Raw genomic sequence first — 25,291 nt, 5'->3', positions numbered from 1 at the left:
TACCTAGCAAAAAAGCATAGCTGCAAACACAAAACTAACAAATTTTTTTCACTACCACAACAATATGGAGACCAGAACTGTGCACAATACTCCAAGTGTGGTCTAACCAAAGTTCTATACAAGTTTAACATAACACATGTTACTATAACAGTAGGAGGTCACTCCTAGAAGAGGTGAGAGCCCTAAAAGCTCTGCCAGTAGGTCATCAACCTGAAACGTTAACACTGTTTCTCCACAGTTGCTGCCTGGCCTGCTGAGTGTTTAAAGCATTTCTGTTTTTATTTCAAATTTACATCATCTGCAGTATTTTGCTTTTTACATCCCTAGAATGGATGGTATTTGTCCAGTTACTTAAAGAGACAGGGATGACATTTGTGAGATATTCATTATCGTTATGAGGGAGTCAATGAACACAGGGGATGTTCATGGTAGATTGACAACAGGCTCAACAGGTGCCCATTTTCAAAAAAAGTAACAAAACGAACTTGCACAATTGCAGACCAATTAGTCTTGCTTCAATACCTGGCAAAGTAAAGGAATCAATTATCAGGAATAAGCTGGAGCATTACAAGTATGATAATAACTTAGTAAATAAAGCCAACAAGGATTCAGAAAGAGCAGATCCTGCCTGATCAATCTTCTTGACATTTTTGAGGAAAAAATGTCCCAAGTGGATTGTGGAGAGCCTAATGATAAAAAGCATTTTGCGAAGTTCCACATGAAAAGCTGGTTTTTAAGCTTAATGCACTCGGGATTCAGGATAAACTCTGGGAATAGATAAGAAATTGTCTGAAGGGTAGGAATCAGTGGGTATTCGATGTTGGGATCCTTACTGTTTCTAATTTATATTAATGACTTGGAAGTTCTATGCATATTGGTAAAATTGGCAGATGACACCAAACTAGGAGAGCAGTTGAATCTGAGGAAGCACCTCAGGAACCTCAAAATGAGTTACACAAAATATGTAAATAAGCAGATCAATGGCAGATGAAATTTAACATAAATAAGAGTAAACTACTACATGTAAGCATAAAAAAGCACTGCAATTGGGCTGCGTCCCAACCCTCTTTACTAGTGCTTGCCACAAAAGGCACTAATCTTGGGGTTCACGATGGGCATTTCCATAAATGCCCTCATAATGGAGACAGAACAGGAGCTGGAGGAAGAGGAAATGACAGAGGCTATACCAAAGGCGAAGTCCAACTAGAAGACACTTTTCCACCAGAGCCTACAGACCACACTACTCCCTTGATGATATTTTAGAAGGGGCCTATTTAAGGAGGCAATGGTTCAGTAAGGAGGCGTAGAAGGAATTGTGTATCCTGTTGCAAACTGACCTCCAAACATCCACTCAAACACCAAAAAACAAAGAACTGACTTACTTTGGAACACTGGACTTTATATCACAAAGTTTTTTTACTGTAACATTTATATATTTACAATGTGCTTCTTTTTAGCAGCTGTGGTACTACCTGAGAGCCTGAGGCACCGGTGGTACTTGGGTGTATTGTGGTATCATGAGGCTTTTTCAGCAGGCTGCGTTGCCACTGCGTGTGCGTGGTCTTGGTCCTGTATCCTGACACTTACATGGGCAGACGTCTGATGGGGCTGACTAGAAAGGTCACGTGAACTATCACCAGGAGAAGTTGACATCATCAAGGTGGACACTAGCCATGTAATGCGTGTTGGGTCATGGATCTGAGTGCCCATTGATCAGCAGGACAGCAGACCTGATGGTATCTGTTAAATCCTACAATCCCTCAGAGACTGTATCGCAAATCTCTCAGTAGCCAGTTGCCTCGTTCTCTCCAAATAATCCCCCAAGGCCTGAAGGACAGTGGTCCCCAGTGTCAGATCCCACTTTCACCTCTGACTCCTCTGGCACCATGAGGGTAATGATCAGCAGAGTGGCACACACATAAAGAGACTGCAAGGAAGTGTCAGAGAGAACAGGTAGCTTACCTTGGTTGCTCTGATAAGGCTGTTAAACTGCTTCCTGCAAAGGAGTTCTGTGATTCAAGGAGGTGGCATTCACTGCCGCAGCCGCCTCCCTCCACAAGGTCTGCATCAGATTCTTGGCAGGTCACCTGCCCCAACCCCAAACAGATCACCTGTCCTGCTCCAACATGCTGAGCCAGTTCTTGTAAGTTTACTGCTTGTTTCTTCAATTTGGCTTCCATTGTCTCGCCCAGGTTGCCTGCTTCTTCTAGTGCTGCCATTGCCCATTTAAGAAGCAATTGGTTTTATATCCAGCTGCTGCAACAGGTTTTTGCCTCTCTTCCAGGTGTTTTCGTCCCTCCAAATGTACTCTCGGCCTCTTCTCAGTATTTGCTGGCCATCTTCCAGCTATTCTCAGCGCCTCCACCCTCCCAGATATTTTCCACCTTCCCCTGCAAGGCAGTCAGTGCCAATTTGGGGCCTAACTCCCCCCCTTCACTATTCTCTGCCCCCAGCATATCTGAGGTGTTGCAGGCTGTATTTACACAGCTTGTATGCTTCTCAGTATTTAAATTATCTGACGCCGCTATGCTTTCAAGGCAGGCGGAAGAACCACTCCACTCAGTTCTAATGGCACCATTGGAATTTCAGGCCCATTGTCTTCTGGATGTAAAAGATCCTATGGCATTATTTGAAGAGCAGGGAAGTTCTCCTGGTATCCTAACCAACGTAGCTTCCTCAACCAACAACAACAACAAAAACATTGGCCCAGATTTTGCTGCCAAAGTAATGAGTTTAATGTGCAAGCTGTTATTAATGTGTAAATCGTTCAGCAACTTGTGGCGAGGACGAGATACCCCATGAATTGCGAATCGCCACAAGTTACTGGACGATTTAAACCGCTCCTCCGTTAGCCTCATGAAAATGGCAGCTCGCCCTCAACCTCCCTGGGAGTTTCAAGACATTGCTGCATTTGAACATTAATTGCCAATTAAACTTGCCGCAGAAAGTTAAGAGCTAGTACTTAACAGCATAAGTACCTTTTTAATGAGGAGATTTACGTTCCTACAATGCCACTCAGCTTCTCTGATCCAGAAAGGGAACAATTGAAACTGTGGAGTCTCATTCCTACAGATAGCAAATTGTTCTCAGAGATTTAAAATTTAAAATGTAATTTTTTTTTCTTACTTTTCCTTTCGGTCTCATTTTTCTCCCTCTCTTAATCCAACCATTTGCTCCCTTTTTGTTTCTCTTTCTGTACCTGATTTGACTCTAATTCACCCTATTTCCTTCTCCGTCATTCCTCTGTTTCTTTCTCAATCCTTAAATCTCATTGGTTAAGGAGATAGACTGTTGGTCTCATCGTTCATCAAGGTCCCAGATGTCCTGTTGACCTCGCCACGCCGTTATCAGCTCACACTTCCACCAACTTGCAGGGCAAAATTTTTTTCGAGCTAAAGCCGTGAGATACCCCGCTCCAGCAAAATATGGGCCAATCTAAGTAATCTTTCACCTCATTTCCTGTTGTAGGATCCTGCAGTGTGCATTTGGTTGCCATGTTAGCCTACAGAACCGTGACTGCACTTCAAAAAGTAATTCACTGATTGTGAAGTGCTTTGGGATATTCTGAGAAAGTAATATGGTACTATATAAATCTAAGATATTTCTTTCTTAAAATAGGTGTAATTTGCAATTATATACTCCAGATGAAGTGTCCACAACCACATATTGGTCTACTGCCTAATAACTGGCAAATGTCATCTTCTAACAAGGGTGAATTTCAATTATCTAATATACATGGGTATGAGAAGTTTGTGCTACTATTTAGGGGTTAATTTGGGAAGAGGGGCAACCTAAATGAAAAGACCCTATACAGAAGGATCACAGGTTGAGTATTCATTGTGCTGTGGCGGGGACCTGTTCAGTGATAAATTGAACGGTGCACAATCTTAGGGTCCTGTTTGAGCCTCAAATTCCTTATACTGTTCATCATTAAAACTGCCTATTTCCACCTCAGCAACGACCCCTGTCTCCACCCTTATCTCACCACCACAGCCACTGAAGTCCTCGTCTATGTTTTTGTTACTTCCAAGCTTTGTTTCTCCAACATTCACCTCCACCCTATATATTCATGCCCTCCACTCTTCTGATTCTGACCTTCTGTGCATCCCCCTACTCCACCATAAGTGACAGGGATTTCATCTCTTTCAGCTGTACACTCAATGGGATAGATCTTGACTCTGCACGATGGTGTAAAATGGGTGATAGCGATTCAACAGCTTGTTTTACCTCCCAATTTTTATTTCCATTGACTTTGATGGATATAAAAACTGGGAGCGATGTAAAATAGGCCACCGACTCGCTATCACCCATTTTATACTATCGCACAAAGTCAAGATTTATCCCAATCTCTCTCTCTGTCTTGAACCCCCTGCCTTGTTATTTCTCAACACCCCCCCTCCCTCCCCCCACCACCCCGCCGCCCACCTTTGAAACCCTCCTAAATATTTGTTTGATTATGCCTTAGGCCACTTTTCCAGAATTGGCCTTGGGACATTTACTATTTTGATATCATCATAGAATGTTACAGCACAGAAGGAGGCCATTTGGCCCATCATGCCTGTGCTAGCTCTTTGAAAGAACTATCCAATTAGTTCCACTCCCCTGCTCTTTCCCCATAGTGCTGTAAATTTTTTCCCTTCTAGTATTTATCCAATTCCCCTTTGAAAGTTATTTTTGAATCTGCTTCCATCACTCTTTCATGCAGTTCATTTCAGATCATAATAATTCTGTGTAAAGAAATGTTTCCTCATGTCGCCTCTGGTTCGTTTGCCAATCACCGTAAATCCGTGTCACTACAGGGAACTACAGACCAGTTAGCCTGACATCAGTGGTCAGGAAAATGCTGGAATCCAAAAAGGAAGTGGTAACAGGGGACTTAGAAAATCATAATATGAATAGGCAGAGTCAACACAGTTTTATGAGAGGGAAATCGTGTTTGACAAATTTATTTGAGTTTTTTGAGGATGTAACTAGCAGGGTAGATAAAGGGGAACCAGTGGATGTAGTATATTTGGATTTTCAAAAGGCATTCGATAAGGTGCCACACAAAAGGTTGTTACACAAGATAAAGGCTCATGGGGTTGGGTGTAACATATTAGCATGGATAGAGGATTGGTTAATGGACAGAAAACAGAGAGTAGGAATAAACGGTCATTTTCAGCTTGGCAGGCTGTGACTAGAGGGGTGCCGCAAGGATCGGTGCTTGGGCTTCAACTATTTACAATCTATATTAATGACTGAGATGAAGGGACCGAGTGTAATGCGTCCACGTTTGCTGACAAAACAAAGCTAGGTGGGAAAGTAAGCTGTGAGGAGGACCCAAAGAGTCTAGAGAGGGATATAAACAGGTTAAGTGAGTGGGCAAGAAGGTGGCAGATGGAGCATAATGTGGGGAAATTCACTTTGGTAGGAAGAATAGAAAAACAGAACATTTTTAAATGGTGAGAAACTATTAAATGTTGGTGTTTGGAGAGATTTGGGTGTCCTTATACATGAAACACAGAAAGTTAACATGCAGGTAGAGCAAGCAATTAGAAAAGGAAATGGTTTGTTGGCCTTTATTGCAAGGGGGTTGGAGTACAAGAGTGGGGAAGTCTTGCTACAATTGTACAGGGCTTTGGTGAGACCACACCTGGAGTACTGTGTACAGTTTTGGTCTCCTTACATAAGGAAGGATATACTTGCCTTAGAGGCAGTGCAATGAAGGTTCACTAGATTGATTCCTGGGATGAGAGAGTTGTCCTACGAGGAAAGATTGAGCAGAATTGGCCTCTATTCCCTAGAGTTTAGAAGAATGAGAGGATCTTATTGAAACATATGAAATTCTTAGAGGGCTTGACAGGGTAGATGCTGAGAGCTTGTTTCCCCTGGCTGGAAAGTCTCAGGATAAGGGGTAAGCCATTTAGGACTGAGACGAGGAGGAATTTCTTCAGAAACTCTGAGCTCGAGCAGTTGGCGGCACTTCCTGCACATGTGGTTTTTCAGGACACACACAGTGTTCTGCAGTTCCCACATGGCATAAGATGTCATAAGCTGTCCTGCCATCTTAGCTAAGTTACTAAAAACTGATTTTTTAGTTTTTAAGGCTATTTAACTGTTTAGCTAATGCCAAAAAAACTAACATCAACTAAATACTTATGCTAACTTAACACTAACCTCCATAAACACCAACCAAATGCTAAATACTAATCTGTAGCTTACCCCCGCCACTCCTGCTTGTGTTGTGATCACTTTTTGATTTTTCTATCTGTTTTAGACTCACCGCTCACGCCGCTTCCCTTAATGGATTAATAGATGTGGTGGAAATATAGGAGCAGATTATCTGCCTTTTCCAGCAGCCAAAGTGCAAAAAGTGGCAAAGGAGGTGTAAAAAGAGGTTTTCTAGTAAAGTTGAGAGTCTTAAGTGTTATACTGGCCAGTTTAACTTATCCAAATACCCCAAAAATCTGGTACTTTCTAATATTCAAGGAGGTGGTGGTGCAAAAAAGATGTTTTCCAGCAGAGTTCACAAAATAATATTTTAGCAGGCCAGTAATTAATTTTTATTTTGATCTTTAATCTTTGTTTTTGAATAGTTTTACTATTGGTAAAGAGCGTATACTAATGCCCATCATCACTTTGTAATTTACCACTCGAGGAAGAGTTGAAGGAGAAAGAGTGGGACTATATTTAAGCTCTGTTCAATGTTTTGGTGTTCCTGCATGATTTTCAAAGATGTGCAGAAGTGTTGTGGTTGAGTATTTGTTAAAATTATTTCTTCACAGGACTGTACTGATTGCAACTTTACAGGCAAAAATCATGATTGAGCCTTCTGATTTTAGGTTTAAACCTCAATCGCCCCACAAGAGGAATTCACAAATTCTGATTAAACCTGATAAAACAGGAAGCATCAACATTAGTATACTGCAGTTCTGGTGTGACACAGCAGCCACTTTCACCATTTGGCAGAGGGAGTGCTTTTATTTTTGCTCTGAACCAACAGGCAGCATTGATGTAGAATGTATCTTCAATTGCAGTTTTACGCACAAGCAACTGGATAAAGTTCCGTAGGGGTGAAAGTGCATCATTAGTTGCACTGTCAACTCCTTTTAGCATTATACTTTGTGAGCAATATTGCAAGCATTATTCACTCAAGTATTGTTTGTTCCTTCCAAAATTCTTCTGTTATTTTAAACCCAAAGTTTTGCCTTTTTTAACAAAAAAACACATATTTGCTTGCAGCTGATGTTTTAAAATTGGGTTCTTAATGAACTTTCATATTTCATGAAGCTGTTATACCTAAAGGCACACTTAAATGTTTTGACCGAAATGCAGGAAAAACTAAAAAGATCATAAAGGGTAATTATGCATCAGCTGCTTTTGACTTTCTAAAATTTACAATTCACAATTTCCAAGAAACTAATCAGAAAAAGGATTATGTAAGTGGGTTGCTCATTTTCTTATAGTAGAATTAATGATTGTATGTATATGTGTATGTATGGGATACTCATTTCAACTAGCATATAACATGACAAAGTGGTGAAATGTACTGGATATATAGTCACAATTATTCTATTTGGCCAATAATAGGTGTTCAGGAAACACAAATCTAGAAAATATTAGTACACGATGATACCTGATTTTATCAAAGTTGTATGTAGAGAAAATCTTTAAAACATATAGTTGCAGAATTGTGAACATTAAACATCAATTGTTAACTGTCTTGGATATCCTTTACTTGCTCTGGCAGCATGTAGTTTTATTGTATCTTACCTCATTTCCTATACAAGCATATTGGATTCTTATGTAAATTTGGACAAATCTAATTTCATTTTACAAAATAAAATTGACAGCTTCAAAAACAACCCAAAACTCTCGTCAGCCCTAGGTCTGAGACACACTGATTTGTATGTAGAAGTAAGACAGGCACATGAACTCATTTGAACCATGTTTGTGCATAAGCAGTATATTTTTCTCCACTATGGTAGATGTCTTCAATCACCATACAGTGGAACAGTAGAAGAAAACTTGTTTTTTGGTTTGGGGGGGGGGGGGAGAGGGAAGAGGGGGTTTGGGAGAAAGACAAAGGTGGAATGGGAAATGTGGTATTGAAAAGGCAGAAGCAATGTCCATTTTCCCAAGGCAGCAGGCTTAATAACAAGGTTTCACCACCCAGATTTCACCATTTTAGCTACTGAAACCAAGTAAATCATAATATTTAAGGAGGGGAATTGTGTTTAAAAAGGTAGAGCTGCCTTGGCTAATAAAATAGTGGAGTAAGCTCAATCACATATTGCTGTTCTGGACAAGTTAAACAAAGAAAAATACTAAAGGGTACAGGGACAGAGGAATGTGATTATATAGCTTGTATGGATTTAGACATGATGGGCTGAATGACCCACTTTTCTATAACTCATATGAATTTCAATGGGTGTTAAATATTAAGGTACCTAAGAAATTCTTGATGACCTTTCAGATTCTTGAGATGAAACATTGAATGATTACATGATCAGAGATTAGATGGAGCAGTAGTTTAATATACAGATCCTTCATTTGATCAACATAGATTGGAGTCTATTCCAGACTGAATGAAGGTGGGGGGGGGGGGGGGGATGATTTTTAACCCCAATAACAGGATAACTGGTGGGTTGGGGGCGGGTGGGAGTTGAAAATAGTTGTTTTTTTTCGGGTCGCAACCGCAAAACATTTGGACTTGGCATTCCCAATGGGAAGCCTGTACTTTTCCGCACCAATGTTAAATCCGGAAATAAAGCCAGGTTGCGTTCGCGACCCAAACAACTATTTTCAACTCCCACCAGTCCCCAACCCACCCGTTCTTGGGGTTTAAAATCACCCCCAATGAAGGTCTCCTCTCTCTCTGAGGTCTTTAAGTGGAATGTGGGGCAATCTCAATCCAATTCCTAATAGGAGTTAATTCATACTATGAAACAGCCCATAATTCTGCATTTGTTTGGGTCTTGCTCAAAAGTCAACAAAAATGGCTGTGTATAGCTGGAAGAGATATTTGCAGATGGGGTTTAATCTTAAAGTTTATGCTATAGCTGCTTTACAGTGCTGGATGCAAAAAGCATTCAATGTTCAAATGAGTTTGAGCAGTCCCAAACTATTCAAATTTTAAAAAAAGGCATGTGTCCATAAGCACAAATCTGCTTTACAAATGGCCTAAGTGAAATTTCCAATAAGCATGTGTGGTGTTGGAAGTACAATATTTTCACTTTTCTGGTAGTTAGTGTTGGGGTGATGAAACATTGTTGGGCAGAGAAAAAGGAGCTTTACTAAACTTGACCTGGGTAGGTCAGATACTATTCTCCATGTCAAAAGTGGAATATGCTCCATTTCCATGTCACTGACATGCATCACCTTGATGTACAAAAAGTCAGCTTTTTCCAGTCTAGGCAACAAATAGAGAAAAGGCTGTTCATTTGTGGGTAGTATTTAAAATGTAAAATGTTATATCAGTGGGTCAATAAAACTTAAAATATTCAAAAACATTAGAAAAATTCTCAAAGGCTGATACCTTTTCTTTATGGTATCTCATATCAGTTATAATAAAACCAATGGACAAAAGGAGCAATGTATTTGTAATCAATTCTGTGCAAGGATATTTTGTTGTATATTTTTTATGCTTTTTATGCTGCAAGGTAGTGCTTTAAGGTAAGAGCTCAGGGAGAAACCAAGTGTTCTACTGTACTGTGTTCAGTTAGGAGTGAATAATCTTACCTCCACTGTATTCTTCAAAGAATAAAACATAGTGGGGCTCACTAGGTAACATAGAGGAGTTAGTTGGTAGGTTTTGTTAAATGTTACAAGTGATCCATTCCAACATCACCTGCCAGGAAATCATCTGTGCAAAATTGAAATGGTGGGTTTTGTGTATTTTTGTAATATCAAAGAATCATGGATATTTTTATTTGAAGATTTAAGAATGGAGTGAGAGGAGTGGAGAAACGTGTCAAAATGCCACACTATAATTAAAATTGCTTTATTTTTACATGTTCATAAATGACCTGGTAGGATGGAAAACAACTGAAAGTAGTACATTCTATAAATACATAAATAGCCAACAGTAAGCTTAATTATGGCAGAAAGATTTTGAGGAGGGGTAGGAGAAGAGAAGAAAGAGAATTAGATACTTCAAGTTGTAAAGATTCAAACAATGGCAAAGTGATTGTTTGAACTACTGACTCTTTGCAAATTTCTAATGCTATGTACAACTCAAATGAAGTATGGATTTTACTGGTTAGGCCACTACTTTTGAAAGGATTTCATAAAACACTGATATTTATCCATGTGCTTATCCGTTGGTCTACGGCACATTCAACACATCCAGCATGTGATTTAGATGATGTAATTGGAATACAATGCAAAGGCTAAGTGTTATAATTATGAATTCCAATTTATGTTTGAAAATTAAGTATTGATTTCTTCTCTTCCCCTGTCCATGTTTTAATAACTCAAACAACCAACATTATGCAACCAAGGTGATATGTTGCAAAATTTCCCCTTTATTCAAATAAAAATGTTTGTATTGTTTTAGTTTCTTCTGCTGACATCACTTAAGTACTGACTGAAAACATGCTCCACTGACAATGGATCTTATATGCTGTCAAGTAACATTACTAAATAACTAAAATTAATTTTTAAAAAATTACATGTAGTAAAACATGTATTCTGCATTTTTCACCTTGAAGTGGTGTTGCCAGCAAATAACTGCTTTAATTTTTGATGTGATTTACAATTGTGTATAGTCTATCATGCAACCACATTCAAGTCTTGATTGTTGGATCAATTTTTAAACTGCTTCATCCACAAGCTACAAGCAGGTTTGAAGAAAATGCTTCCAGAACAACATAAACCTGCATTGAAACTTTTTGTTTTTCTGCAATTAACAAGACCCCTTTGTGGCACTTTCAAATAAACAAAAAAAATGCAATGAAATAAAAAACATGAAAAATAGGTTATCCAAAAATATTTGAGATGGAACATTCCCTTCCCTGTTAGGTCCTGCACTAGTAACATCCACATTAAACAAACTGTATACATTTAAAAAAAAGGCTGTGTAGGAATATCAGGGTTCACATGATATCTCCTGAACCCTTCAAATTGTTACTATCTTGTAACATTTTCCTATTAATCTATGATGTAAAATTCTGGCAAAGAGCACAATTATGGTAAAATAGGCAACATAAAAAGTCAATATGCAGGAAACTGCATAACAAAATCATCAGGCTAATACAGTGATCTAACATGCTAAACATACAATGTCTGATCAGTTTTTACAAACCTGATGTGTATTAAATTTTACCTCAATACAACCCAGTAGTTATCCTTTTTCTTTACTACTATAATTTTAGCAACATTGATGCAATTAGTGTTTAAATAACCCACCCAGAATTAGATAAGTGACCCATCAGAATTAAAGTGAGGGAATACAAGGCAGGAGTTGGTTCATTATATTTAAAAAAGTGTGGGTATGTGCAGCCATATGGTAATCAACATGCATTTTGCTCCTGGAAACTTCTTTTATCTATTAATTATGATTCTTCATAATTTTAGAAGTTGCTTTCAAATAATCTGAGTCAAATGTGGTTCAAAACAGTGATGACCCATAAACTTCAATTATCTTGGTTTTATTCTATAGTTATCCTGAGATCTGTCACTTCTGATCAACAGACACATTTATCGGTGATTACAGTGACTTTGACAGCTACTTCCACAGGTACAACCATTGGGTTAATTTGGCACTTCCACCACATCTCTGGACCAATTTAACTCAGTTTAACAACAACTGGATAAAATTCACATTTGACAAATGTATACATTTGATTGATTCTTTAAAGTTCCAAAATAAAAAAAGTTCAGTTCTGGCAGCAAAGGAGGGACAGGAAAGATATTAAATTAAAGGCGGCTGTTAACTTTGTGGGGGGGGGGGGGGGAAAGGAGAGGGGGAAGCAAAAGGAAGGAGGAGTCCTCAATAAACTATGTAAAAACATTAGACAATGTTACATAGAATGTACAGCACAGAAACAGGCCATTTGGCCCAACAGGTCCATGCCGCTGTTTATGCTCCACACAAGCCTCCTCCCTCTCTACTTCATGTAACCCAATCAGCATATCCTTCTATTCCTTTCTCCCTCATGTGTTTATCCAGCTTCCCCTTAAATGCATCTATACTAGTCGTCTCAACTAATCCTTGTGGTAGTGAGTTCCACATTCCAACCATTCTCTGGGTAAAGAGGTTTCTCCTGAATTCCCTATTGGATTTATTACAGACTATCTTATATTTATGGCCCCTAGTTCTGGTCTCCCCTGCAAGTGGAAACATCGTCTCCACATCTACCCTATCAAACCCTTTCATAATCTTAAAGGCCTCCATCAGGTCACTCCTCAGTCTTCTCTTTTCTAGAGAAAAGAGCCCCAGCCTGTTCAATCTTTCCTGATAAGTATAACCTCTCAGTTCTGGTATCATCTTAGTAACTCTTTTTTGCACCGTCTCCAATGCCTCTATATCCTTTTTATAATATGGAGACCAGAACTGTTCACAGTACTCCAAGTGTGGTCTAATCAAGGTTCTATACAAGTTTAACATAACTTCTCAATTCTATCCCCATAGAAATGAACCCCAGTGCTTGGTTCACTTTTTAAAAAAAAATAAATGGCCTTATTAACCTGCATCGCTACTTTTCGTGATTTGTGTATCCGTATCCCCAAGTCCCTCTGCTCCTCTACCCCATTTAGACTTATTTTCCAAGGAGTATGTAGCCTCCTTATTCTTTCTAACAAAATGTACCACCTCACACCTATCTATATTGAAATTCATTTTCCAGTTACATGCTCATTCTGCAAGTTTATTAATGTCTTCCTGTATTTTGTTGCAGTCCTTCTCAGTATTAACCATACCCCCCAATTTGGTGTCGTCTGCAAATTTTGAAATTGTACTTCCGATGTTAACCTAGGTTATTAAGGTAAGTCAGGAGAGTGGGACCAAAGTACATACATTTAAAACAGATATTAGGAAGAACTTCTTTATTCAAAGGATCAAATGCTTGGAATAATTTGCCAGGCAGGGTAGGGAGCCAAACACATTAAAGACATTAAAAATGTAGCTGGATACAGTGACAGGAGAGTTAGGGTACTAGAGAGATCAGCTTCAATGCACCAAAAGGCATTTTCTTGTCTACCTGTCCCTAACACTAAATGGGGGCACCCTCTAAAGCTATCTACAGTTTACTTAAGAGAATGTGTGGAATTAAATGCAGTGGCAGATACATGTGTTAAGATTTCACAAAATTCTCAAATTTTCTGCACTTTTTAAAACTATAAAAAAGCTAATACTTTGGTATTCTACTAATGAATATCTCCATGCAAGAAGGTACAAGTTACTGAAAGCCTAAAAAAGACAATGACAGTTTCAGCTCCACTATTTTAAAAAGTACACAAAGTGGTCAATTTCACTTACTAAAAAGTGTACTTAATTTTTAAAAATATAAAATTCACAACAAGAGTTAATATTCCTGAATAGGAAGCTTAGCAACATGTATAACTTGCACCCTCACTAACTTTGTCTCCCAAATCTTTGGAGACTTGTGTTCCCATTCTACAAGAGCATGCTTTGGAGGGAGAGAAATTAAAAATTCTTGTTGACACAAATACTGACAATGCATTCTTCTCTCACAAGGAAAACTTTCAACAATTATACAGAATAAAAGTGTTATTTAGCAAAACCCTTGTGCATGGTAGAAGCCTTTCCAACTGGTTGCTTCAGAGTGGGTGTTACCAATGAAGCAAAGAAAATCGATTCTCAAAGTGAAATGGATGTTTTAGTAAAGTTTCAGCAGGACTACCAAGCTAAAGCAAAGACTAAAAAACTAACAGTATTGTGGGGTCGAGGGAAAGCCGTTAAACAAGGGTACTTTGATATTAATTGGAACCACAAGAGATCAAGCTTGGTGCTAGGACCACTGCTTTTTTTGATATATATTAATGACTTGGACTTGGGTGTACAGGGCACAATTTCAAAATTTGCAGATGACACAAAACTTGGAAGTGTAGTAAACAGTGAGGAGGATAGTAATAGACTTCAAGAGGACATAGACGGACTGGTGAAATGGGCGGACGAAATGATACATTTTGGTAGGAAGAACGAGGAGAGGCAGTATAAACTAAATGATACAATTCTAAAGGGGGTGCAGGAACAGAGAGACCTGGGGGTATATGTACACAAATCTTTGAAGGTGGCAGGACAGGTTAAGAAAGCTGTTAAAAAAGCATACGGGATCCTGGGCTTTATAAACAGAGGCATAGTGTACAAAAGCAAGGAAGTTATGTTGAACCTTTATAAAACACTGGTTCGGCCTCAACTGGAGTATTGTGTCCAATTCTGGGCACCGCACTTTAGGAAGGATGTGAGGCCTTAGAGAGGGTGCAGAAAAGATGTACCAGAATTGTTCCAGGGATAAGGGACTTCAATTACGTGGATAGACTGGAGAAGCTGGGGTTGTTCTCCATAGAGCAGAGAAGGTTGAGAGGAGATATGAAGTGTTCAAAATCATGAAGGGTTTAGATAAAGTAAATAAAGAGAAACTGTTCCCGTTGGTGGAAAGGTCGAGAACCAGAGAAGACAGATTTAAGTTGACTTGCAAAAGAACCAAAGGCGACATGAGAATAAACTTTTTTACGCAGCGAGTAGTTATGATCTGGAATCCGCTGCCTGAAAGGGTGGTGGAAGCAGATTCAAATCCTGGCTTTCAAAAAGGAATTGGATAAATACTTGAAGGGAAAAAAATTGCAGGGCTACAGGGAAAGAGCAGCGGAATGGGACTAACTGGATTGCACTTACAAAGAGCCGGCACAGGCTTGATGGGCCGAATGGCCGCCTTCTGTGCTGTAACCATTCTATGATTCTAAATTGCAATACACTGAATCTTTCATCTGTTTTATCCTTCATCCAAAATGAAATATAATATTTAACATTTTTATGCTTTCAGATATTACAATAAAATTTACAGTTAAATGTAGACAACAATAATGATGAGGATACTTGAGAAGTTCAGTAGCTCTCTCCCAGAAATATTGTTCATTTATTCCACTTCCTTATTCATTTTTCACATGCAGTGTAAATTAGATTTGATCTTTTACTTCAATGGGAGTAATTGTTCCTACTGTAATACAAAAGGCACTTTCTCTTCCTGTTACATTGCTAATCTGATGAATACGGTATACAGATTAAAATCTGCACAAAAATTCTCATACTTAATCAAGAAGTCCTTCCATATTTCAAGATTCTTGGGGTGTAGTAAAGGAGCAACATTACATTTTGTAAACATTGACATACCACACTGCATAACATGGATTGAAGCACTATGTACAAGATTTGAGTTCTTTCAAAGTGAACACCTCCGTATTCATCAGGTGAATATGTATTAACAGATTGAGTGCAACACTTCAGAGAAAGGGAAAATAATACATGTGCAAAATATGCTTCGTGAAAGAAAGAAAACAGATTAGAAAGGTATCTACACTCACTACAGTAGATTACTGTTAAAACAGGTGTATTGACAGTCATCTGTTCAGATATCTACAAGGCACTAAGGGCAGGAATGATATGCTTTTACTTCTTGATGGTTGGGCCTTTTTTCAGTCCGGTCGGAATATAGGAAATTTTGGTAAGAATTCTATTAGTATTACCTGTAAAGAACAAGAAAAGATATTTTGTTTGTAAACAGCATTTGGCTTTAAACAATTCTGTGGACTGCAGAATAAGGATCTAAAACTTTCAGAGAACCAAATAAAATATGTGCAGTGTAGGAATAACTTAATTTAGATAAAGAAAGGATGGAATTATATACATGCTGACACAACTAATACATTCACAACACAAAATAATTGTTTAGGTCCTTCATGTAGTGCTAGTCCAATCTAAGAACGCAGGTGGACAACTCATCTCAGACCTCTACCAAAGCTGTTATTGAGAAAACCATTAAGAATCAGACAAACAGGGGTTACCAGCCTACTGATTTTTTTGTTTCCTCTCCTCATTTCAATTCCAGCTCTGGTGTTGGTCAGCTAATTTCAGTCAGGGTGGTGGTTATGGTGCCCTTGGTGAAAAAAATAATAAGCCAAGCCTCCCACTCTTGCTTGTTATCCAGTAAATCCTGCTAGAAAATGTTCATGTAGATGATAGGCAAGGATAAGATCAGGCTCAATGGTAATGCCCTCAAACATCCTGCTGACATGCACTGTCTAGTCTCACATATGAAGACTGGCCACTGGCCGTGCCTGTGGCATCATGCCCTAAGCAAGAATCAGTGTCCTCAAGGGGCTGGGGGGGGGGGGGGGGGAGGAAGAGAAACTGGCATAGCAAAAAAAGTTTTTTAAAAAAACTAGGTTATCAAAAATACAAGTGTACTTACATATTCCATCATGTTACTGGACTCACATTTTCTTTTACTTAACTTCCAGTGCAAACCAAGCTAATCCCAAAACAAGAAACACACATTTAGCTGAAGACAAAAAAACTTTCCCTTGAAAAAAATCCTAGTTTGAGTGCTATATTAAATAAGCCAAAGGCCTCAACTTCTGGGGTAATTTGATTACCTCTGTGTATGAGCAGTAAAAAGAAATTCCAGTAAAAGAACATTTACTAAAGCATCTGTCATCCAGAATATTAGAGGATGTCAGTGTCTCAAAAGTCTATCTTTTCATCCTCACTACTGTTACATAAGAACATAAGAAATAGGAGGAATAGGCCCTATGGCCCCTAGAGCCTGCTCCACCATTCAATAAGACCATGGCTGATCTTTGACCTCAACTTGGACTCCTTGAGATTATGCCCCCTAGTTCTAGGCTCTCCAGCCGGGGGAAACAGCCTCTCAGAATCTACTCTGTCAAGCCCTCTCAGAATCCTAAATGTTTCAATGAGATCACCTCTCATTCTTCTAAACTCGAAAGTATAGACCCATTCTACTCAATCTCTCCTCACAGGACAACCCTCTCATCTCAGGAATTAATCTAGTAAATCTGTTCTATGCTACAGGTGGTGATTTAATTGGTATTGCTATCACTGAATTAGGGCTAAGATTATTCTTCTTCCTTCCCTGTACATTCAACAAATTAAATACTCAGGTGAACAACAACTTGCATTTATGTAGCAACTTTAACGTGCAAGACATCCCAAGACACTTTACAGAGAAATAGCAAGAGAAACAGACACCAAACCATGGGATAGATATCAAAGCGACGGCTTAAGGCTATGTCAAAAAGATGGGTTTTTGGAAGGTTTTTAAAAAGGACAGAGAAGTAGAGAGATAGAGGAGATTAAGGGGGGAGTTCTAGAGAGTATGGCCAAGACAAGTAAAAGCTATTCCATCAAAGGTGGGGCAAAGTGAGGGCAATGCACATGAGGCCAGAGTTGGAGGATTGAAAGATGTGAAAGTGGAAGTATGGTTGGAGGAGAGATTGCAAAAGTAGTGAGGAGTGAGGCCCTGGAAGAATCTGAAATGAGGACAAGGATTTAAATTAGATGTACTGGGGAAACAGTTAATGGGAGAATGAGAGTGCAGGACAGGATAGAGACAGCTGCGTTTTAGACAAGTTGAAGTTTGATAAGTGTGGACAATGGAAGTCCAGCAAAAAGGACAGTCGGGTAATTAAGTATGGAGGTGACCAAAGCTTAGATAAGGGGTGCAGCATCAGGAAGAGCTGAATTATGGACCGAGGCAGACAATGCTGCAGAGATTAGAGTAAGCCATCTTGGTGTTGAAAAATATGAAGCCCAGTTCAGAGACAACTGAACACGATGAACAAGTGTCCAGGGAGGCAAATGGCATTAGTGTCAGGAATTTATAGCAGCTGCCCAAAAATGAAGGCCTCAGTCTTCCTGACGTGCAGCAGAAAGGAGCTATGACTCATCCAAGACTTGATGTCAGATAGTCAGTCCATCAGCACGAAAGTGGTCATGGAGCTGATCCTATGCCCGCGGATGATATCGCTGCGAGGGAACATGTAGTTAAGGAAGACCAGGGAGTCAAGAATCAATCCTTGGAGGAGGCTGGATATGATGGTGGAGAAGGGAAGAGAGGCCATACTGGGGATGCGTTGCCTTCTTCCAGATAGATAGGAGTGGAACCATGCAAAAGCAGACCCATGGAGATGGGCAATGAAGAAGCAGTGAATGAGAATGGAACAGTCCACTGCTGCAGAGAGGTGAACCAGGGATAATACACTATGGTCATAGTCCTATAGGAAGTCATTCATGACGTGAGCTAGGACCGTTTCAATGCAATGAAAGTGGTGAAAGCTGGACTGGATGGATTCAAACAAGGTTTTCAGAGGGTTGGGCATGTAGCTGAGCTTATTTGTGTCAATGTGCTAAATATGTCAGCATCCCTCCTATAGTTTAGTTTTCATCTCTCTTCACCCCAAAATAAACCTTCCACAATACAGAGATCTATAACGTTGTTTAATGATTTGCAATCAGATTAGATAGATAAGATGACTGAATTCTCCCTTAATGCAATATGATAATTCTATACCTCATAACAATAGAACTTGGCAGTACACAAAATATACAAAGAAGAATATCTTAGATATGAAAAGAAAGAAGATTTCCTTTCAGGTCAAGCTGTTAGTGTACAAGCAAAATGCAGCGCCACCATGTGGAAGTTACTGGTTAAAAACTATGAAACTTTGTTGAGAACATTTATCAATAGTTTCTGGCAACAAAAGTTTTTGCCAATTCATAAAACAACAAAACTACAGTATTTATGTATGTACTTAAACATATGCAGGCTACATTTCTTTAACTTTCTCACCTTGTGATATAATCTGTTGTTCTCCCACTCTAACAGCTTTTGTATTGATCTTCTAGTCTGAAAAACATTAAGTGAAAGATTTTCTCTCAGCATTATACTTAATACACAAAGCATTTCCACAATAAAGTGGCACGGTATTGTAATAAAACAGAAGATTTAGTTCTCCTATAAAACATTTTACCACTTTGCATTTTGGACTTTAGGCTACAGCATTACAAAGGTGGTCCATTACAAACAAATTTTAAGCTTGTCCAACTTGACCTATTTCATCAGCAACTTCTGAAGAGAGGAGAACCAGCCTACATAAAAATCATACCAGAGACCTAAATTAAATTAACATAACAAAATTTCATAATCCAGTTTTTCTTAAAGATTAAAAATAGACATCAAGTGCAGGACACACAGGTTAGCACCTCCACTACCTTACCTGGGGATTTCAGGAAAGCTATCAGACAGGCACAGAAGGTGGTTTAGGCATTGCCTGCAGAGTGAGTCACCCAATGCATCTCCTAGTGAAGGATTACAAAATCCTGCAAAGATGTTTTCTTGCCACTCTTGGCAACAAAATACAGATATAAATATATATATATATATATAATTAGATGCAAGCACTGCTATAACTTCTTCCTCACTTGCAGCTCCTGCCTCTGATGCAGTTACACAACAACAAATTCAAGGCCAGATGAGAACTGATGCTGGCATTTACCTCCTCAAAAAAAACATAGCAATTCTGCCACATAACTTGATCTGCTGGCAGATCTCAGGGAACCATTCTGGACTCTCAGTGTAGAGCAACATAAGAAAGCAAACATTTAGAATCATAGAATGATACACTACAGAAGGAGGCCATTTCGCCCATCGTGCCTGTGCCGGCTCTTTGAAAGAGCTATCCAATTAGTCCCACCCCCCTGCTCTTTCCCCATAGCGCTGTAAATTTTTTCCCCTTCAAGTATTTATCCAATTCCCATTTGAAAGTTATTATTGAATCTGCTTCCACCACCCTTTCAGGTAGTACATTCCAGATCATAATAACTCTGTAAAAAAAATGTTTACTCATCTTGCCTCTGGTTCTTTTGCCAATCACCGTAAATGTGTGTCCTTTGGTTACCGACCCTTCAGTCACTGGAAACAGTTTCTCCTTATTTACTCTATCAAAACTGTTCATGATTTTGAACACCTCCATCAAATTTCCTCTTAACCTTCTCTGCTCTAAGAAGAATAACCCCAGCTTCTCTAATCTCTCCACATAACTGAAATCCTTCATCCTTGGTGCCATTCTAGTAAATCTCTTCTGCACCCTTGGCAACTTTCCTAAAGTGTGGTGCCCAGAATTGAACACAATACTCCAGCTGAGGCCTAAGCAGTGTTAGCATAACTTCCTTGTTTTTGTACTCTATGCCTCTATTAATAAAGCCCAGGATCCCAATTTTTCTTTTCTTACAGCCTTCTCAACTTGTCCTGCCACTGTCAAAGATTTGTGTACATACACCCCCAGGTCTCTGTTTCTGTACCCCCTTTAAAATTGTACCATTTAGTTCCTATTGCCTCGCCTCAATCTTCCTACCAAAATGCATCAGTTCATACTTCTCTGCATTAAATGTCATCTGCCATGTGTCTGCCCATTTCACCAGTCTGTCTATGTCCTCCTGAAGTCTGTTACTATCCTCCTCACTGTTTATTGCATTTCCGGGTTTTGTGTCATCTGCAAACTTTGAAATTATGCCCTGTATACCCAAATCCAGGTCATTAATATATATCAAAAAGAGCAGTGATCCTAATACCGACTTCTGGGGGACACCACTGTATACTTCCCTCCAGTCTGGAAAACAACCATTCACCACTTCTTTCTGCTTTCTGTCTCTTAGCCAATTTTGTATCCATGCTGCCACTGCCCCTTTAATCCCATAGGTTTCATTTTCATTTATAATACAACCACTCTGCACTAGGAGAAAACTCTGCATGTGTGAATGTCAATGTTTCTAATTTAATAGTAGGCCAAGCACAACTGACTATTGTGCAATTGTTATACACCCCAAAAATTGCAAGAATACAGCAAGATCACTTATACACAGCAATTAAGTGCATACATAATGCTCACTAAGCAAGATGTCCATGTGCAAAAAATCCCAAATTCTGTAAATGATTCAATGGATTAAAAAAAATCATTGTTAACAGTCTAAAAGTAGTCAGATTTACTTATAATAATAATGCCATAATCTTGTTAAAGGGAAACATTATTCCAAAAACCTATTGGGAGGGTTAGAATTGCATCCTCATCACTCGTGGCTACCAAAACCAATGCTCAAACACATTTCAGCATCAGCCAAGACAACCCTTGGGATGTTGGAATCAGTTGCCTGTCATGAGACATGTGCTTCTGGCTCTCTGTCAGCTTAGCACATTTTGTAGCAACCTCACCTTAGAGTCAGGAGATTGTGGGTTCAAGCCCTGCTCTCGACTTGAGAATATCATAATACTTTAGTGCAGTACTGAGGAAATACTGCATTGTTAAAAGGAGCCAGCCTTTAGATGACGTGTTAGACCAAAGACCCGTCTATCTATTCAGGCAAACATTTTAAGAACAGCAGTGCTCCTCCCTCAATCAACACTACCAAAAATAGATTAACTGATCATTGATGTTTGTGTCATCCAACAATGAACAAAATGGCTGCCACATTTGCCTATATAACAAAAGTCACTGCACTTCAAAGTAATTCATTTATTGTAAAACCGTCCAAAAATCTTCTGAGAGATATGTAGGATAAACATAAGGGCAAGTCTATTTTTCTTTTTCACAATAGATCCTCTCTGGTCAGGTGTATCAATCGGCACTAATATAAATGTCATCTTTCAGGCAGAAAATATATTTAGTAAACCAAATTTGGGATTTTTTGCACATGGTCATCTTGGTTAGTGAGCAGTATGTATACACCTAATTGCTGTGTATAAGTGATCCTGCTGCATTCTTGCAATTTTTGGGGCGTATAACAAATTTAAAAAGTAAAGGCCCATGGGATCCAAGGGACTGTGGCAAATTGGATCCAAAATTGGCTCAGTGGCAGGAAGCAAAGGGTAATGGTCGTCGGGTGTTTTTGCGACTGGAAGGCTGTTTCCAGTGGGGTGCCGCAGGGCTCGGTACTAGGTCCTTTGCTTTTTGTGGTATACATTGACGATTTGGACTTAAATGTAGGGGGCATGATTAAGAAATTTGCAGATGACATAAAGATAGGCCGTGTGGTTGATAGTGAGGAGGAAAGCAGTAGACTGCAGGAAGATATCAACAGACTGGTTAGATGGGCAGAAAAGTGGCAAATGGAGTTCAATCCAGAAAAGTGTGAGGTAATGCATTTGGGGAGAGCAAACAAGGCAAGGGAATACACAATAAATGGGAGGGTACTAAGAGGTGTAGAGGAAGTGAGGGGCCTTGAAGTGCACATCCACAGATCCCTGAAGGTAGCAGGACAGGTAAATAAGGTGGTTAAGAAGGCATATGGAATGCTTTCCTTTAATAGCCGAGGCACAGAATATAAAAGCAGGGATGTTATGCTGGAACTGTATAAAACACTAGTTAGGCCACAGCTTGAGTACTGCGCACAGTGCCGGTCACCACATTACAGGAAGGATGTCATTGCACTAGAGAGGGTGCAGAGGAGATTTACGAGGCTGTTGTCAAGACTGGAGAATTTTAGCAATGATGACAGATGGGATAGGCTGGAGTTGTTTCCTTGGAACAGAGGAGGCTGAGGGATGATTTGATTGAGGTGTACAAAATTATGAGGGGCCTAGATAGAGTGGATAGGAAGGGCCTATTTCCCTTAGCAGAGGGGTCAATAACCAGGGAGCATAGATTTAAAGTGATCAGTAGAAGGATTAGAGCGGAAATGAGGAAGAAAAATTTCATCCAGAGGGTGGTGAGGGTCTGGAACTCTCTGCCTGAGAGGGTGGTAGAGGCAGAAACCCACAACTCATTTAAAAAGTGCCTGGATGTGCACCTGAAGAGCCGTGACCTGCAGGGCTATGGACCAAATGCAGGAAAGTGGGATTAGGCCAGGTGGCTCGTTTCTCAGCCAGCGTGGACATGATGGACCGAATGGCCTCCTTCTGTGCCGTAAATTTTCTATGATTCTAACTTATGTAACAGGCTTTATTTGTGAATGAAGGAATACTTTAAAGTAAAATGTTATTTCCTCCCCCTCTCACTAGAGAGACATTTAGAGCACCAAGTTCAGTGATAGTAGTGTAGCAACTTCCCTTGTATATTTTGGCAGCAGTGAAGTGGCGTGAAACATTACAATGGCATTGCGATAGAAATCTAAATAAACGGAGTCACCCAGTAAGGATCACCAAAACAAGGTTGGTCCTTCCTTATGCCTTTTCTAAAATAACCACACTATTCCACTATACCTGGTAACTCAATGCAGTCCACAATGGTTATCCATTTATTTTTTAACAAAACAAAAATCATGAGCCTTAGCTATCATGAAAACTGTGATGAGCTGCCACAAAATGTAATAAAGTTTTACTTGAACATGAAATTAATATTTTCTTTTGAATGACCAATCAACACAGGGAGAACGGTGTCATTTTCCTCCCAGTCATGTGATCACCTCACATCATAATAGCATTGATGGTGGCAGTGAAACCAAAGCTGAAAAGCAAAGCATGGCAGTCATATAAGACTTCTACATGATACCAGAACTGAGAGAATATCCTTATCAGGAAAGGTTGTACAGCTGGAGCTCTTTTCAAGAAAAGAGAAGGCTGAGGGATGACATGATAGAGGTCTTTAAGATAATGAAAGGGTTTGATAGGGTAGGCATAGAGAATATGTTTCCACTTGTGGTGGGGGGGGGGGGGGGCTCTAAAACTAGAGATCGAATAATAGTCACTAATAAATCCAATAGGAAATTCAGGAGAAACCCAAAGAGTGGTAAGAATGTGGAATGCACTACCACAAGGAGTAGTTGAGGCAAATAGCAGATGCACTTAAAGGGAGGCTAGATAAGCACATGAGTGAGAAAGGAATAGAAGGGTATGCTGATAGGGTTAGATGAAGAGGGGAGGAAGAAGGCGCGTGTGGAGCATAAATGCCGGCATAGACCAGTTGGGCCGAATGGCCTGTTTCTGTGCTGTAGACTCGCTATAACTCAATGTTTATATTGAAAAATCTAGGTGACTCTTTCACTGTCTCCTACTCCAAATCAAATTCTCAGGCCCTTAATTTCATAGCAATCCTTGCCTTCCCTTGTACCTTCGAAGCTACACACTTTTAAAACCCACTATTTCTAGATTTTTACCTTTTCTGCTGTTTTTAACCTCGATGGCATCCTTCCCTCTGGACCTCAGTCAAGATGGTCCAGAGGGAAGGATGCCATCGAGGTTAAAAACAGCAGAAAAGGTAAAAATCTAGAAATAGTGGGTTTTAAAAGTGTGTAGCTTCGAAGGTACAAGGGAAGGCAAGGATTTCTATGAAATTAAGGGCCTGAGAATTTGATTTTTTTTTGATTCGTTCACGGGATGTGGGCGTCGCTGGCAAGGCCGGCATTTATTGCCCATCCCTAGTTGCCCTCGAGAAGGTGGTGGTGAGCCGTCTTCTTGAACCGCTGCAGTCCGTGTGGTGACGGTTCTCCCACAGTGCTGTTAGGAAGGGAGTTCCAGGATTTTGACCCAGCGACAATGAAGGAACGGCGATATATTTCCAAGTCGGGATGGTGTGTGACTTGGAGGGGAACGTGCAGATGGTGTTGTTCCCATGCGCCTGCTGCCCTTGTCCTTCTAGGTGGTAGAGGTCGCGGGTTTGGGAGGTGCTGTCGAAGAAGCCTTGGCGAGTTGCTGCAGTGCATCCTGTGGATGGTACACACTGCAGCCACAGTGCGCCGGTGGTGAAGGGAGTGAATGTTTAGGGTGGTGGATGGGGTGCCAATCAAGCGGGCTGCTTTATCTTGGATGGTGTCAAGCTTCTTGAGTGTTGTTGGAGCTGCACTCATCCAGGCAAGTGGAGAGTATTCCATCACACTCCTGACTTGTGCCTTGTAGATGGTGGAAAGGCTTTGGGGAGTCAGGAGGTGAGTCACTCGCCGCAGAATACCCAGCCTCTGACCTGCTCTCGTAGCCACAGTATTTATATGGCTGGTCCAGTTAAGTTTCTGGTCAATGGTGACCCCCAGGATGTTGATGGTGGGGGATTCGGCGATGGTAATGCCGTTGAATGTCAAGGGGAGGTGGTTAGACTCTCTCTTGTTGGAGATGGTCATTGCCTGGCACTTATCTGGCGCGAATGTTACTTGCTACTTATCAGCCCAAGCCTGGATGTTGTCCAGGTCTTGCTGCATGCAGGCTCGGACTGCTTCATTATCTGAGGGGTTGCGAATGGAACTGAACACTGTGCAGTCATCAGCGAACATCCCCATTTCTGACCTTATGATGGAGGGAAGGTCATTGATGAAGCAGCTGAAGATGGTTGGGCCTAGGACACTGCC

The 25,291-nt window shown here is 40.0% G+C and overlaps 1 protein-coding gene across 1 annotated transcript in view; it reads right to left on the bottom strand.

Moving 5' to 3' along the window:
* Positions 1-9,981: 9,981 nt before the first annotated feature.
* Positions 9,982-25,291, bottom strand: part of chic1 (cysteine-rich hydrophobic domain 1) — a 48,411-nt gene continuing 33,101 nt past the window's right edge. Inside the window, exons 4-6 of the mRNA XM_067997144.1 lie at positions 18,813-18,869; positions 16,413-16,472; positions 9,982-15,687 (exon numbers count right to left, since the gene is read on the bottom strand). Of these exons, the coding sequence (XP_067853245.1) occupies positions 15,637-15,687; positions 16,413-16,472; positions 18,813-18,869 (168 nt within the window). The 3' untranslated portion in view covers positions 9,982-15,636. The remainder of the gene's footprint in view (positions 15,688-16,412; positions 16,473-18,812; positions 18,870-25,291) is intronic.

This window comes from Heptranchias perlo, chromosome 15 (genome assembly GCF_035084215.1).
Source record: "Heptranchias perlo isolate sHepPer1 chromosome 15, sHepPer1.hap1, whole genome shotgun sequence".
Classification (NCBI taxonomy): Eukaryota; Metazoa; Chordata; class Chondrichthyes; order Hexanchiformes; family Hexanchidae; genus Heptranchias; species Heptranchias perlo.
The sequence above is the reverse complement of the archived record's forward strand: the minus strand, read 5'-3'. Positions and strand labels throughout refer to the sequence as shown.